The 17,924-nt window shown below is 34.6% G+C and overlaps 1 protein-coding gene across 1 annotated transcript in view; it reads left to right on the top strand.

The window, feature by feature from the left end:
• The first annotated feature begins 419 nt into the window (after positions 1–419).
• Positions 420–17,924, top strand: part of LOC149847764 (alpha-L-fucosidase 2-like) — a 55,161-nt gene continuing 37,656 nt past the window's right edge. Inside the window, exons 1-8 of the mRNA XM_089999860.1 lie at positions 420–740; positions 1,026–1,171; positions 2,436–3,397; positions 4,708–4,840; positions 12,873–13,031; positions 16,846–17,070; positions 17,228–17,329; positions 17,570–17,705. Coding sequence (XP_089855986.1) covers positions 530–740; positions 1,026–1,171; positions 2,436–3,397; positions 4,708–4,840; positions 12,873–13,031; positions 16,846–17,070; positions 17,228–17,329; positions 17,570–17,705 — 2,074 coding nt within the window. The 5' untranslated portion in view covers positions 420–529. The remainder of the gene's footprint in view (positions 741–1,025; positions 1,172–2,435; positions 3,398–4,707; positions 4,841–12,872; positions 13,032–16,845; positions 17,071–17,227; positions 17,330–17,569; positions 17,706–17,924) is intronic.

A 17,924-nucleotide genomic window follows, 5' to 3' on the forward strand; every position in this document is an offset into this window, starting at 1 on the left:
CTTTACATGCTGTTCATGTACAACGTTTGGGTTGCCGTTGATCACAAGGATGAACGGCATCCAACGGCCTCTGATCTGATCGCGTCTCATGTGACGTCTAGCTAGCATTTAAATATGCCAAAAAGGCGCAATCTTTTTGGTATGCAGAACAGAATCAGCCACTTCACATTTCACACCTACTATCTGAAGCAAAGACATGGGTCCCACCAATCCCTTTTTTTTAAAATCTGGCATCGGTCCAGTCACCAACAGTACCAGCCAAAGCTTATAATAGAGTCAAGGGTCCAGGACCAAAACGACTTCTTCAACCTTCTTCTCTACTTAATAATTCACTGTTACAGTAATAAAAACCTGTTTCAGGGACAAGGACAAGGTCCCCCAACAAAGCCAAAAACATTGATTGCTCACCGGTTGCTGCCCACACCGCTTAAAATGCGCGCACCCGTGAGCCCCGCACTCCTCAATCACCGCCATCACCTACGCGTCCTCTTTCCGCTGGTCTGTGCTGCTTTGTGGACAACTGGAAGGAATGGAGGAGGACAAGATGATGGTTGCAGAGGAGGAGGGCGGATGGGTGGTGGTCCGATGGCCGCCGGCGGTGGAGACGACGGAGGAGGAGGCGCTGAAGATCGTCTTCCTCGAGCCCGCCAAGCACTGGACCGACGCCTTGCCCATTGGCAATGGCTGCCTCGGCGCCATGGTCTGGGGCGGCGTCCCCACCGAGACGCTGCAGCTTAACGGTTGGATTGGATACCTCTCTCTCTCTCTCTAAGCAACCAACGGGTTCTAGAAAAATAAGTAACTTCTGCTGGGCATGTATCCTTTTTTTACGAACCAACAAACAGATTCACAATTCACAACCAACATCTCTCTCTCTCTCTATCTGTCTGTCTCTCTCTCTCTGAGAGAGTTTTTGTTTTTTTTGTGGTTATATGGTGAGTGGAAGAAGAAGAAGAATTTTGTGAGGAAATGGTTTTGGTTTGTTGGGGTGGTGGGATTTGATTGTTTTGGATGATGCGTCGCAGAGGACACGCTGTGGACGGGGGTGCCCGGAGATTATACCAACCCCAACGTGCCCGCTGTTCTGACTCGCGTTAGAGAGCTCGTTGATCAGAGTCGGTTTTCTGATGCAAATCAGGCGGCGTTCGATATGGACGATCACCCCTCTGATGTGAGTTTCTTCTATTCTCTCTGATTGTTGGGTCTTGCTTTCTGTTTTCGGGTTTTGTGATTTGAATTGTGAAGGTGGTGGGGCTTGTTTCTTTAGGAGTTTTGCTGGGGTGATGGTTTTTGGCATTGTTTCGTTGGGATTGTAATTTATGGTGTTCGAATCAACGTTTGATATGGTTCCCTTATTGACTCAGGAGTCGTCTTGGATGTAACTTAGTTCCATTTTGATGCCTTATATCTGATTTTGGTTTGCACCCATCGTCGCCTCTTACGTCCTTGACTTGCATTTTGTGTAAATATCGGACTACCACTTTATGCACTCTGGTGCAAGTGCTTATGAAACTTCTCTAAAAGTTTAGCTTCTATTTTCTTCCATCCTTGTTTGTTTCTTTTTTGCTGGTCGATTGTCGGGAAGATGATTTTACTCGCATCAATGTTTGCGGACTTCGTAAGACGCAGAATTTTTCCTGATGATTTTTCTATCTGTGGGTGATGTGAAAGCGATATGCTTTGTCTCTGTATGTTTATGTAATTATTGCATAATACGAAGAGAAGATACTAAAGGTAATGTGCTTCTTTCTTACATAATTTGCCTGTTTTTGCAGAAATATGAGAATGTAGTATGAATATTTGATTTGCAAACATGAATATGCAAAAACATAGTGGCAGTTTTAATTTAAGTTATATCAGAAATTGATAACAGAAAGTTTTTTTTTTTTATTTATAACCAGAAGAAACTGCAACCGACAGGAAGACCTGGTTGCTCTGTCTCAGTCTGCCATACTACGGTCATCATGCTGGCGGTGTAAAACTCCGAGGATAGGACCCTCTTCCCCGGGGGCTATGTTGGGCGTAGGCTCACACAGAAGGGTGACACTCATGGGAATCAAACCTTGACTGCCCATCTAGCGGCCAAGGCCCCACCCCACTATGCTAACCCTCTATGGGGCAACAGAACTTTTTTAATAAGTAACTCCATTAAGGATTCTGCTAAGCCTTATTGAGCATTTGAGATGCAAAAGAGTTCAAATTAATTAATGTCGTCTTGCACTGTTAATACAGAATTTTCTGTGTGGCAACTAGGACGGCACTGTTGTCTGCAGCTATTCATGTGTTGAAATAAAATGGAATGTATATTTGATATGTTCTTGTGTTGAAATATAAATATAACGTGTGCACTTCTTCTTTAACTCATGCAAGAATAGTGTTTCCCTGTCTATATCCAGCCTTATGAGAAATTGATGTTTTACTTGTCATTGGTGAAGGTTTATCAGCTTCTTGGTGATATCAAGCTGGAATTTGGTGATTCACACATTGGTTATGCTGCAGACACATATCTAAGAGAGCTTGATTTGGACACAGCAACAGTTAAAGTGAAGTATGTTATTGAAGGTGTCGAATATACAAGGGAACATTTCTCATCCAATCCACATCAAGTACTTGTTACAAAGTTATCAACGAATAAATCAAGCTCCCTTTCTTTCACTGCATGTTTTGACAGTAAAATGCATCACAATTCATATGCCAAAGGTGATAATCAAATTATGATTGAAGGGAGTTGTCCTGGTAAAAGAATACCTCCAAGAGTCTACTCAAATGATAATCCAAAGGGTATCCAGTTTTCTGCCATTCTTGATTTGCAGATTGGTGGTGACAATGGAGTGATACAAATCATTGATGGTAAAAAATTGAAAGTTCACGGATCAGATTGGGCTGTCTTGCTTTTATCAGCATCATCATCATTTGATGGACCTTTTGTCAAGCCTTCTGACTCTACAAAGGATCCAACTGCATCATGTGTGACTACAATTGATACTGCTAGAAAGATTCCCTATTCAGAACTTTATGAAGGCCACTTGGAAGATTACCAGAGACTCTTTCATCGTGTTTCGCTTCAGCTTTCTAAAAGTGCCAAGGCATGCAAAGATGATGCAGTACATATATCTACTCATGTCGTTCATCAGACTTCTGAAATGAATGGCGATGCATTTGCTAATAAAAAGAGCAATTTTTTGTCAAAATCTAATTCTACAGCAGCACGAAGAAGTGACACTGTTGTATTATCTACTGCTGACCGAGTGAAGTCTTTTAAAATTGATGAGGATCCATCTTTGGTGACACTTCTATTCCATTATGGTCGGTATTTGCTCATATCATGTTCAAGGCCTGGAACTCAGGTTGCAAACTTACAGGGGATCTGGAACAAGGACATTGAACCCCCATGGGAGTATGTTATTCCTTAATGGTGTTGATTCTTGTTTTTTCCTTGATACTGTTCATTCTTGTATGTTCTTGGGGTACTTAAATTATACTGAAGAAAAGTTGGCACATTTTGTAAAGTAGATGAGAATTGTTTGTTAGAATTTTAGCGCTTATTCTGTGGCATTGAATCCTCTGAAATGCATATGCCGATGGTAATTATTCAAGTTGAGAGCCTAAGATATCAACTTCTAAGTCCATTCTTCATATTTCTATAATAACATATTAGGACCTATAGATAGCCCAACTATTGGAGCGTCTTGAATTGTTGGAAAAAGTCAATCTTGGAAACTTTATTGAGTTATTTCAGCAAATGTTAAATATTTTTATGCATTCTTTCTTCCACTTTATCATAGATTAATGCCTGATGAAGCATAACATACTGTCAGTTAAAGGAAAATTTTCTTTCCATCCCAAAATAAAAATCTGTAAGCCTGGTCAGGCAAACTGTGAATTTACCTTTGTGTTTTTTTCAATCTAGAAACATACCTTTTATGCCTTTACTATTGAAGGTCAAGCATGTGTTTTTCACTGGTGGATGTCGATGTCTTTCATTAGATATTTCATTGTTTTGATGCTCAAAATTTGATCTTCGTGTATTTAGGAGCATGGTTTTTGCTTTCATTAACTGCAATTTGAAATGCCACAGTGCATAAAATCCAATAGTTGCAACTGATGAAGTTAGTGAGATGCTTGCTGGAAACAATCATCAGTGTGAGCTAAAGAACTGTAAGAGAACTCCTCAGAGAAAGCAAGATTTACTGGTTAACTTGTACTTCTTGCTTTATTGCTATTAAAATGGCATAGTGCGTGTGATTCAATAGTTATCATCAGTTGGCTGCTGTTAGTGAAGTGCCAGCTGTAAACATTCCTCTTTGGCTGATGAATTCCTAGTGAGAGTCATGAGGAAATGAAATTGGCCCACATTGTGCTACTGAGGGCCTGATAAATTCTAAAATAGGTACCTGCACTCCATCCTGACCTAAAAAGTTTGCTACAAACCTTGAATACTGCTCATGATGGGACTTCATGAATATTAAAAAATATGTAACATTCTTTAAATGTGAGGGACACGTTCACTTTTCCATGCTTATAGCATTATGACCTACTTGTCTTCTTCACATTCTTCAAATAGATTACAGTTTTGTTCTTTTCTTGGTAAAAGTTCTTATAAAAGTAATGACTGCATATTCTGTCTGTTCTTAGTTTCATGTTTAATTATTTCTGCTCAATGTTTGGTGTCGAGAATAACTGCAGTGCTTTATTTGTTCCTTTCAGCTGCGCACAGCACTTGAATATCAATCTTCAAATGAATTATTGGCCTGCCCTTCCTTGTGATCTTAGTGAATGCCAAGAGCCCTTGTTTGATTACATGTCCTCTCTTGCAGTAAATGGGAGAAAAACATCCAAAGTGAGTGAACCTCATTCTCTATCATAACAATTTCGTTCTGTTGTATGTATGTATATGTGTGTGCCTCTCTCTCTCTCTCTCTCTCTCTCTCTCTCTCTCTCTCTCTATATATATATATATATATATATATATATATATATATATATATATATATATATATATATAGAGAGAGAGAGAGAGAGAGAGAGAGAGAGAGAGAGAGAGAGAGAGAGAGAGTTAATATTGTTAAAATACTGTGTATATGTTTACCTAATTGTTATACGTATATTTATACAATGTATGTATATTAGGGGTATTTTGGTTATTTAATAATATATAATTTAGTACAGTCCAATAGGAACTGTAAAGTCTTTTGTTTTCTTTAATTTTTTATTTTTTATTTTGTAAAGTCAATTGGACTGCCTTCATGGCATGTGAGCCCACTATGTAAATTATGTTTTTTCTAAAGCATTTGTGTGTGAATACAAAATCCATTTTTTATATTGTGCTTTTGCGCATTTTGTGCCTTTTGTGCTCTTGTGGAATTTGTGATTTTGTATATCTCTTTTATGAGATTGTAATCGGTCCATTAGAGACCATAGTATACTTGTGCACTTGTGTAGCCCTTCGTGGCATTGTGATTGTGTGTTTCATTACATGGTATTAGAGCTAGGCTCTTGAAGTGGTGAAAGCTATCTTGGGATTGCTCTTTTTTTGGTGGTGCTCTTCAATCCTTAGTCCTCAAACACAAGTCTTCTTCATTATGGGAGAAAGAGATTCCGCCTCCGTCATCTCTTACAAGCTCAACGCAAACAACTATTTGATGTGGGCGACCGCTATGAAAAATCACATCAAAGGTAAAAAAAACTTTGGGGGTTTGTTAGTGGAACCACTAATGAACCTCAATTTAAATTAACAAGAAGAGGAGGAGATCAAGTCAAAGCCCTATTTGAAGAAGAAAAAAAAAACTTTGCATGAATACCAAAACAAGTTGGAGGATTGAGAAGCTAGTAATGCACAAATTCTCTCATGTTTCATAAATACCATGGAGTTCACGATCGCCATCAACATCATCAAGTTTAAAAGGGCATGTGATGCAAGGATCTTCCTAAAGAGCACCTTCATTCAAAAAGATATGGCTAGGCCATTTTTCTTCAAGATAAAGGTACATAATACCAAATAAGGAGATAAAAGTGTAAGAAACTTTTATGGTATTTTATCTCCTATTTGGGATGAACTAGCTATGTTAGAACAAAAATGAGAAGGTTTGGCTATTGAAATGAGAAGGTTATAAGTTGAAAGAGAAAACCTTTTCTCTTTTCTTTATAGTCTTCGACCAAAATTTGAGCAAGTTAGGTCCTCTTTGCTTCATAGGACTTCTTCTATAAGTGAGGCTCTTGCTTAAATTTGTCAAAAAGAAATAAAACTTAGAATGCACAAGTCTAATGATGAGGTTCTTACTGTATCAAAACCCAAAATTTTTGTAAAAACTTATAAACCACCTCACTTTGAAAGAAAATTCAATGGAGGACATAATGGGGGAGGATACAAAGGAGGATACAAGGGTAAAATTACTTGTCATCATTCTAAAGAACCGAGGCATATAATACCGGATTGTCCCAAGCTCAAGAAAGTGACCGTCGTAAGTGAAGAACCTTAAGAATTAAAGAAAGGGGGCAACTTCAATGATTTAACAATTGCCCAAATAGCGGAGGTCGTCTCACAAATTCTTAAAGCCACTCCTACATTCGGTGCCACCATCTTCTCTTCTTCTCCTTCGGGTAAGTCTTCTTGGATTTTGAATTCAGGAGCCTCTTTTCACATGACTCATAATGAGTTTCTATTATCCGATTGCACTAATTCAGATTTTTCATGTGTATCAACCGTCGATGGTACTTCTTTAAAAGCTAAAAGTATAGAAAATCTCAACAATATTTCAATTTTTTTTTCTAAATGTGAGGGTTATTCCAAAATTAGATTTGAACATTTTTTCAATATCTCAAATTTTCAATTATGGGTGTAAAATATTCTTCTCATCTAAGGCTTGTTGGGTGCCGGATCTCTAGTCAGGGAAGCTGATTGGGCAAGGCCACAGAAGATGAGATCTTTACTATATAGATTCCTTACGTTTACCCAAAAACTCTTTTTGTAATAATATAAAAGACATTAATTTATATATTTGGCATAAAATATTAGGACATAAGTATATCCAAATTATCTCATTTTTGAAAAAATTTTGTAAGGATAAAAAATTTGCATGTGAAGATTTTATACTTGGAAAAATGCAAATGATGCCTGTTGGATCTAAAACTTCCTTGTCTAATGAAATCTTTGAATTAGTGCATTCAGATGTATGGAGTCCCGCTCCCGTTATGTCAAAAGGTGGTTATTCATATTGTGTTATATTCATAGATGATTTTAGTAGACATACTTGGATCTATTTCTTGAAATTCAAATCCAAAGTTTTTTCGTGTTTTAAAAATTTTTATAATCTCTTTAAAAATTAATTTAAAACAAATATTAAAATATTTTGCTCCGACTAAGGCGAAGAATTTCTTTCAAATGAATTTCAATTGTATTTAAAAACTCATGGTATTTTACACCAAAAATCTTGTCCTAGGACCCCCCAACAAAATGGTATTTTCGAAAGAAAGCACCGTCATATTATTGAAACGATTAGGACCCTTCTTATTTCAATTTTTTTTTGGGCCGAAGCCACTCTCACCATGGTATATCTAATAAATATAATGCCTTCTCAAACTTTAGAAAACAAATCCCCTATTGAAAAACTTTTTAAAATGTCTCTCGATTTAAAAGACTAAGGGTCTTTGGATGTAAATGCTTTGCGCTTCTTGAAAAATATAACAAACTCTCTCTTAAAGCTATAAAATGTGTTTTTCTTGGATATGTCAAAAATAAAAAAGGCTATCGATGTTATGATCCAACAAATGATAAACTTTATATCTCTAGAAATGTAACATTTCTTAAAAATGAAAATAGATCTGATCTTGAAAAACCTAAGGAAGAATCTGAGTATCCTTCTTATTTGATTTGTTACCTAAATCAAATAATGAAATTATTGATAGTAATGACATTGATCATTTTGAGTCTATTAATGGACCAAGTAAAGAAAGAGAACCAACTCATAACATCTTACAATACTCTAGACGAGATAATGAGGAGCATCTACCAATAAATGTTGAAGAATCTAGTGTTAGAATATTTGAACGGATACATAGACCTCCAACTAGGTTTGTCTCCTACGAATCATTTTCTCCAAACTATAGGACTTGCCTTCTAGCAATTCATTCATATCATGAACCATCTAACTATAAAGAAGCTAAAAACATAAAAGAATGAGTAAAAGTTATGAAAATAGAATTAGATGCATTACATAAGGCTTATACTTGGGCAGTCCAACCTCTTTCTAAGAAAAAAAAGACAATAGGGTGTATATAGGTATTTAAAGTCAAAACAAAGAGTGACGGGTCTCTACAAAGATATAAAGCAAGATTAGTTGCAAAAGGATATTTCAAGGAATATATAATAGATTATGAGAAAACATTTGCTCCAGTAGCTCGCATGACCATAGTTAGGACTCTAGTTGCAGTAGCATTCATTAGAAAATGACCCATATATCAGTTAGATGTTAAGAATGCTTTCTTAAATGAAGAAGTTTACATGGATCCTCTTCCTGGTCTGACTATTGAGAATGAAATGGTTCTTTATCTTCAAAAACCTTTATATGGGCTTAAACAAGCTCCTAAGGCATGATATGATTGTTTTAATGGAACTGTCTTGAATCTTGGATTTAAATCCTGTTATACTGACACTGCCCTTTTTGTAAGATCTACAGGGATCTTACTTATCATTCTGCTTTTGTATGTTGATGATATGATCATCACTGAGAATGATCAGAAGGAAATTGAAGAAATTAAAATTATGTTTAAAAAATCTTTTGATATGACTGATCTTGGTTTTTTGAGATAATTTTTAGGAATTGAAGTAGCATACTCATCAAGAGGGTACATTTTGTCTCAAATCAAGTTTGCAGTTGATATTGTTGCGCGTTCGAGAATCACAAACACAAAATATGCCGATGCTCCTGAAGTGATAAATGCTAAAATGAGAGCTGAAGATGAAGTTTTATTAGATGATCCAACTCCTTATAGGCAACTTATCGGATTATTAATGTACCTATATATTACCAGGCTAGACATTGCGCATGCAGTACATACTTCAAGTCATTTTCAACATGCGCCCACATCAGTTCACATAAGTGACGTATTAAGAATAGTTCGATACATGAAGAAAACTATATCTAAAGGGCTATTCTTATCCTCTTCATCATCTTTAAATCTTATTGCTTATACTGATTCTAATTGGGTAGGAGATCTCAATAACCGTCACTCAAGTACAGGTTTTTGTGTGTTTATAGGTGATTCTCTCATTTCTTGGCAATGCAAAAAATAATAGAAAGTGTCTTTATCTTTCACCGAAGCTGAGTATAGAGCGACGTCTACAATAACAACCGAGGTCGTCTGGATGAGATCATTACTTTCATATATGGGTGTTGATTATACTGTGATAACAAAAGTGCTATATATATAGGCAACAATTACACATTTCATGAGCGAACGAAACATATTGAGATGGATTACCACTATGTTTAATAAGAATATTTGAAGGGGATGATTACTTTACTATATATTCGGTCCGAGTTTTAAATTGCGGACTTCTTCACCGAAGCTCTTCCTCTATCAAGATTTTTGTATCTTCTTAGCAAACTTTCTGTGATTTCACCGTAAGTTTGAGGGGGAGTGTTAAAATACTGTGTATATATTTACCTAACTGATATACATATATTTATATAATATATGTATATCAGGAGTATTTTGGTCATTTAATAATATGTAATTTAGTATAGTCCAATAGGGACCGTAAAGTCTTTTTGTTTTCTTTAATTTCTTGTTTTTTATTTTGTAAAGTCAATTGGACCATTGGGGGTAGTCCAGATTAGTTGGACTGCTTCCCTTCATGGCATGTGAGGCTCTATAAATAGAGCCTCACCCCACTATGTAAATTATGCTTTTTCTAAAGCATTTGTGTTAATACAAAATCCATTTTTTATATTGTGCTTTTGTGGATTTTGTGGATTTTGTGCTCTTGTGAAATTCGTGATTTTATATATCTCTTTTATAAGATTGTAATCGGTCCATTAGAAACCATAGTATACTTGTGCACTTGTGTAGCCCTTTATGGCATTGTGATTATGCACTCTTGTTTCATTACAAATATTTGGTGCTATTGAAGGCACAAAATTATATAGAATTATTGAGCTATAAATCATAGGTTCAAGCTTTATATACTCAATCTGACCACATAGATGTGTTCAGGATGGTTTGTTTGATAATGATCAAACCTTGGATTGTGTTATTTCGATCCAAAAATATGATTTTTTTGAGTCATGAAATTTTAGTGTATTGTGGACCGTTATTTTTTGAAGCCCTTAAAAAGCCTTCTTATGTGTCGCAATCATATTATTCAAAACTCATTTCCCACTAAACAAAACTTGTAGATCACATCCACAAAATAAATCTTAAACCTATGATTTCCTGTTCAATAGTTCCACATAATTCCGTGCCTTCAATAACACCAAATATTAACCTTATATATATATAATGTCTGAGTATGCCCAACAGATTATTTGGACCATATGCAGTGTTATCAAAAACGTGCCTTGAGGTGCAAAAGGCACGCCTCGCCTTGAGGCGCTGCCCTCTGTGCCTCAAGGCGCAAGCTTGAGGCACATATTTTTTTTTTACAACAAGATTTCTTAGACATAATCAACAAAGTTTTTGTAGGTTAATCTCATATATTTTCCAGTTATTTTAGTTATGTAATAAGTTTCTTAGTATATTACTATATTTTAACTTTTGTTGGTTAATCTCGTATATTTTTCAGTTATTTCAGTTATTTCAGTCATGTAATTAGTTTCTTAATATATTTTAACTTTTGTTGGTTAATCTCATATATTTTTCAGCTATGTAATATGTTTTTTAGTTACTTTTATATGTTAATCTCATATTTTTTAGAATAATCTCATATATTTTAACTTTTGTTGGTTAATCTCATATATTTTTCAGTTATTTCAGTTATGTAATCAGTTTCTTAGTATATTTTAACTTTTGCTGGTTAATCTCATATATTTTCCAGTTATGTAATCAGTTTTTAGTCACTTTTATATGTTAATGTCACATTTTTTAGAATAATCTCATATATTTTAACTTTTGTAGGTTAATCTTATATATTTTCCAGTTATTTCAGTTATGTAATTAGTTTCTTAGTATATTTTAACTTTTTTTGGTTAATCTCATATATTTTCCAGTTATGTAATCAGTTTTTTAATTAGTTTTATATGTTAATCTCATATTTTTTAGAATAATCTCATATATTTTAACTTTTGTTGGTTAATCTCATATATTTTCCAGTTATGTAGTCGGTTTCTTAGTATTTTTTATCTTTTGTTGGTTAATCTCATATATTTTCCAGTTATGTAATCATTTTTTTAGTTACTTTTATATGTTAATCTCATATTTTTTAGAATAATCTCATATATTTTAAGTTTTGTAGGTTAATCTCATATATTTTCCAGTTGTTTCAGTTATGTAATCAGTTTTTTTAGTATACTTTAACTTTTTTTGGTTAATCTCATGTATTTTCCAGTTATATAATCAGTTTTTAGTTATTTTTATATGTTAATTTCATATTTTTAGTACTTATTTGAGATTTTCTATTTCTTATTGGTTGTTATTTCATCAATAAAACATTTTTTATTTATTTGTATTTTTAGATATTTTTTTATAATTTTTTTAAAGTTTTCAAAAAAATTTTTTGAGGCTTACCCCTCGCCTCAGTTTTTGGTGGAGCGCCTCGCTACGCCTCAACGCTTTTCACAACACTGATCATATGGGTTGTCTGCTATACTGGAAGCACCCTTATAAGGGGGAACCACACTTCCGATGCGGGAAGCCTGGGGGAAACTCGCTTCTCAAACCACTTCCCCATCATTTCCCCCCTTGCTTCCCCCTTTCTTTGGTGTTTTTCATGTCAATATTTATTTTTTTCGCTTCCCCCATGCCTCCCCCTCGTTTCTCACTCATTTCCTTCAAGTTTTCCTTTTTCGCTTCTCATACGCTTCCACAATTGCTTCGAAAACGAATGCCGCTTTCTGCTTCCCACTACTTTTTAACATTGCTTCCCCGCTTCCACATCATGCATCACTTTCCGTATCCATTTGGCTTCCTGGTAACTATGGTCTGTTCCATTTCCATTATAATTTGGCTTTGTATCAAACCTAATAAGTATGCTACTTATAATAGTATGTGGTATTTGAATTTCATTCACTAGGTAAACTTGGTAAGTAGAGAAACTTTTAAGAACAAGTAAAGATGCCTTTATGAAGTCCTGTTGGACAAGTGGAACCATCAAGAAGTTCTCAAAAGAATGGCACCATTGGAATCGTTTGTGCATATTTGTGGTAGAAGTGCATCATTCTATTAACATGTTCAAAACTTTGTAGACTTGTATATTAATTTTGATGTTTCTGTTTGACACTTTGCAAATGGATCTAGGTTTGGATATTCAGGATTAGATAAGTAATTAATTTAAATGATACTGAAATGAAATACTGGGATTAATAATATATTGTATTGTAGAAATAGTTGTATTATGCATATTGCAACTTGCATAATTTCTCATGTACGGTACTGTTCTTTTGTATATGCATATATTTTTGTTAACCATTTTCTTAATCAAGATGCTCTAGGCTCGTTTTTTCATGCCTCTTTTTGTTGGGTTTTACTATCAGACAGCAGAAATTTGTCAAGCGCATTTTTATATTGCTATATGTGATTTATGAAACTTATATATGGCATGATGTTTCCTTTTTAATGGATGCTGAGAAGATCCAACAATGCTTTTCTTATTTTGAATTGCATTTCCTTTCTGGCCAGGATTCATGTGATGTGATGTTTAACTTGTTTGTGCATAGGTCAACTATGAAACTGGTGGGTGGGTTGCTCATCAGGTCTCTGACATTTGGGCAAAAACTTCTCCAGATCGAGGAAATCCAGTTTGGGCCTTATGGCAGATGGGTGGAGCATGGCTATGCACTCATCTTTGGGAGCATTATACTTTCACTCTGGACAAGGTGTGATATGAAATATGGTTTCATTTGAATGGTGTTTAAAGCTGTTATTGTATTCAAAAGTGCACATTATGGGTGCTTTGAAAGATGAATGACTTGCTTTCATACTTTCCTTCTTTTCTTCTCATTTTTCTTGATTTCTGTTATATTAGTCTTTGAAGAAGGGATGTTGAGACAAATTTTTGAAGCTAGGAGTTTCTATGAAGATTATTTTGTATGTGGTACATGTGGTATTGTAATCATTGAATGCAGTGTTCTTTCTTGGATATTACCATTTGTGTGGCGAGTATGCCCAGTAGGCAATTTACTGCAATCTTATTGGTAAAATATCTGTTGTGAGGCAGAATAAAATTTTAGTGCAGTATGTAGCCTTGCATTACATACGAGAGTCTTATAGACCCAAAGAAGGATAAAAGTATATATGAGCCATATGACAACATTTATTGAGTAACTGAAACTGATCTTAGTATTGCATTAGGCTGTTTGAACTTTGGATGATTAAACAATTGCTACTTCTAGAGATTGAGAAGTTGAAATAAGGTAAAAATGTTAGAAGTGAATATTGGTCATTCCCTAATTACATCATCATCATCAAAACCAGTGTTATCAAAAACGTGCCTTGAGGCACAAAAGGCGCGCCTCGCCTTGAGGTGCGGCCCTCTGTGCCTCAAGGCGCAATTTTTTTTTTTTTTTTTTTTTTACAACAAGAATTCTGAGACATGATCAACAAGATTTTTGTAGGTTAATCTCATATATTTTCCAGTTATTTCAGTTATGTAATCAGTTTCTTAGTATATTACTATATTTTAACTTTTGTTGGTTAATCTCGTATATTTTTCAGTTATTTAAGTTATGTAATTAGTTTCTTAATATATTTTAACTTTTGTTGGTTAATCTCATATATTTTCCAGTTATGTAATCAGTTTTTTAGTTACTTTTATATGTTAATCTCATATTTTTTAACTTTTGTAGGTTAACCTCATATTTTCCAGTTATTTCAGTTATGTAATCAGTTTCTTAGTATATTTTAACTTTTGTTGGTTAATCTCATATATTTTCCAGTTATGTAATCAGTTTTTTAGTTACTTTTATATGTTAATCTCATATTTTTTAGAATAATCTCATATATTTTAACTTTTCTTGGTTAATCTCATATTTTTCAGTTACGTAATCGGTTTCTTAGTATATTTTATCTTTTGTTGGTTAATCTCATATATTTTCCAGTTATGTAATCATTTTTTTAGTTACTTTTATATGTTAATCTCATATTTTTTAGAATAATCTCATATGTTTTAACTTTTTTAGGTTAATCTCATATATTTTCCAATTATTTCAGTTATGTAATCAATTTCTTAGTATATTTTAACTTTTTTTGGTTAATCTCATATATTTTCCAGTTATGTAATCAGTTTTTAGTTACTTTTATATGTTAATCTCATATTTTTAGTATTTATTTGAGATTTTCTATTTCTTATTGGTTGTTATTTCATCAATAAGGCATTTCTTTATTTATTTGTATTTTTAGATAAATTTTTATATATTTTTTAAAGTTTTCAAAAAAAATATTTGAGGCTTACGCTTTACGCCTCGCCTCGGTTTTTTGGTGGAGCGCCTCGCTACGCCTCAACGCTTTTCACAACACTGATCAAAACATATCTCAACTGCATGGGTAAGGTCACACCATTAGACTGAATGCCCAAACTCATGTTTATAATTGTGTGTTGCACATTGTATTTCTGACAGCTCTGACAAGCTTTGAGTTGGGGATAACTTGGTCTCTGAAACATAAAGGCAATTAGACATGACTGAATGGCAAATTTATTTTAATATTTTGTATTCACCACTTATGGATCATGTCATGTTGTTGCAATCCTCAACAACTTTGTTGCGGAGTATTAGAAACTATCTATGTTTTACAGCCTTATGTTTTCTAGTTCTCAAAATTACATTTTACAGTGGATTTATAGGGATAGGGTAGCCCCTAGTGCAAATGACTTTTGCATCATGTGCAGTCAGCAGTATGGAGATGCCGAGTCTAAGACCTTTATAATTAATCCATATTTACTTTATTCACTGGACCAAGCAACTGTATGCTGGTTATGATTGCTTGAGGAATTCAGTGCCAGTACAGATATAATTACTGTAGATTCAGGCAGTGGGTAACTGATTCAATCTCTGAGTAGGCAACAAGGCCAAAGGCCATGAATGTTCAAGGGGACCGGAAGGAGACCCGCCATAGATCAGGCTCTAGGAGTAATAGAGTAGATAAGTTTGTTGATATTTATTCCACTAATAGTCCAAACTGTACATTTTGTGAGTTCTATATGAGGAAAATGGTGGTTCAGATGTCCAATGAGGATCAGGTCATTGTTTTGATCGATTGTTTGTGGCCATGGAATTGAATCTGTTCATTTCCATGTGCAGGTCCATTTGTTTCCAGCTATCAGTCTGATCTAGGTTGGATCTGGTCCATTTTCTGTTTTACCCTGATCTTACCCAGATCTAACCAAGCTTATAAAGTGGATCACTTTGCAAGATCTGGCCAGGTTATGGATCCTTATTTTAGACCTGACTTGGAACTGCATCTGGATTTGCTTCATCATAATGTCAATAAATATGTGGATCAGCCATACACCAGCGTGTTACATGCATGTTTGCAGTTGAGGAGTGAGGATTTGCATTAAATGAGAAATCTAAACAACTAACAAACATGGTTGGTTCTTTCATATTTCAGGCAGGTCATATTATCATGCATGTCATATGTCATGAATATAAGATACTAAAATTCTGTGAATAACACTATGATACTTTTCAGGATTGAGAACCAGATCTCAGTCATCATCCCTATACCTATCTAGGTTGTTTACAAAAAGTCTGGCTTTTAACTTTCTATTTCCATGTTTTCAAAGTGGTGAGATATTTTACAAGGCAATGGAGTCTTCATCAGGGTCAATCTCAACTCCAAGGACCAAAATCCTTCATCTATATCTGTTAATTAAGAAGTCATTCAACTCAGTGCTAGCATCAGAGCTTGCTGTAATAATAATTAATCCACTTTCTTTTTGTTTAATAATGACATTGTGAGAACTTGCATATATGTAAAAAGATTGTTTGGAACTGTTATGAAGACTAGCACAAAACAAAAGCTATCAAACTTGTTGCATGATTTAAGCTATATATAGTTTCATTTGGATGGAGATGATAGGAAAGGATATGAATGCTTTGAACCTCACCGAGGACATGGCGTTGGATAGAAATGATTGGAGGAAAAGGATTCATGTGGAAGACCCAAAATGAATTTCTTTTTTGGTTCATATCGCTGACCCCAATTGTTTTGGGATGAAGGCGTAGTTGTTGTTGTTGTTGTTATAGTTTCATTAAGGGGGGTCACTCCCATGATACGTTGATAAATTAAAGGGCAATCTTTGTTATATGAATCTTATCTTTTTGACACATTTTTCTCTATCATTTCTTTAGAATAGTTTGCTTGGTTCTGGTTATATGTATAGCATGGATCAGTTTTTTTTTTTTTAATTCGGTGAAATATTGAGTGGGTCAATTATGGTATTACAAATTACAGGATAGTGGTCACTGCTGGCCTCAAAAGGAAACAAAGTTATTCGACACTATGCCAAAAGCATATAAGTTATAACTTTTGATGGATATTCATGTCTAATTTATTATGAGCCACACTGAGGGAATGAAAAAAGAGCAAAGGATCACTGTGGAACTTGTTTTTGAGACACCATAGTTATTTATTGTCTTCTCAAATTATCTTTCAGTAGGTGATTTTTGCTTCTGTTTCATCTCCTGACAGGTTTTCCTAGAAAAGAAGGCATATCCCCTTTTGGAAGGATGTGCATCTTTTCTTTTGGACTGGCTAGTAGAGGGTCCAGGAGGATATTTGGTAACTAACCCATCAACTTCTCCAGAGCACGAATTTATTGCACCAGATGGTAAGAAAGCAAGTGTAAGCTATGCAACAACCATGGACATGGCAATTATAAGAGAAGTTTTTTCTGCTATGGTTTCTGCTGCAGAGGTACCTTTTATGCATTACAGTTTCTATATTCTATCATTTCACAATGATTAGACAAACCCACATTATTTTCTTTGGATTGTTTTGGTACTTTATAATAAGTGTTTTACATTTAAATGTTAGGGCATGCTTTACAAGTTACTTGACACGGCATTGATAGGTTTTGGGAAGAAGTGAAGATGATTTCATCAAGAAGATCAGAATGGCAGGCTTAAACCTCTACCCGCCCAAAGTTGCAAGAGATGGTTCAATAATGGAATGGGTAAGAAAAGATGGATTATGCATTATTTAATTGTTTCTGTTTTATACTGTCTAAGTTCCTTCAACTGATTGTTGAGAGTTGCAATTTACAATACGATACTGCTACATATCAAAAATTGCTGAATCTGTTGATGCATGTATTGCAGCTTTATTTGAGAGTAATGATCTCTATTTCAAAGAAGAGGAATGTTATCTTCTAAGAAGACTGTATGACATGTCTGTTTGTCAATGTTAAAAATAGGCCCAAGACTTTGAGGATCCAGATGTTCATCATCGGCATTTGTCACATTTATTTGGCCTTTTTCCAGGCCATTCAATTTCCCTACGGAAGACTCCAGACTTGTGTAAAGCTGCTATAAGCTCCCTCTACAAAAGAGGTATGCATCAGAAAGTGCTGGTATTTTTATCCTTTATGCTTGCAAGTTAAGTTTCTGCTCAAACTTGATTATCCTGGAATAGTTGCTGCAGTGGTTGGTTATATTAAGCTCAGGTTAATTGCATGTGCATAAATTCTCTTCGTACTTCTAATTGATACTCTTCAGATAGATAGCCTGTTCATCAAAACTGTTATGAAAATGCATTTTTTCTTAATTGCT

This window comes from Nuphar pumila, chromosome 1, assembly GCF_984573655.1.
Source record: "Nuphar pumila chromosome 1, dmNupPumi1.hap1.1, whole genome shotgun sequence".
Lineage (NCBI taxonomy): Eukaryota > Viridiplantae > Streptophyta > Magnoliopsida > Nymphaeales > Nymphaeaceae > Nuphar > Nuphar pumila.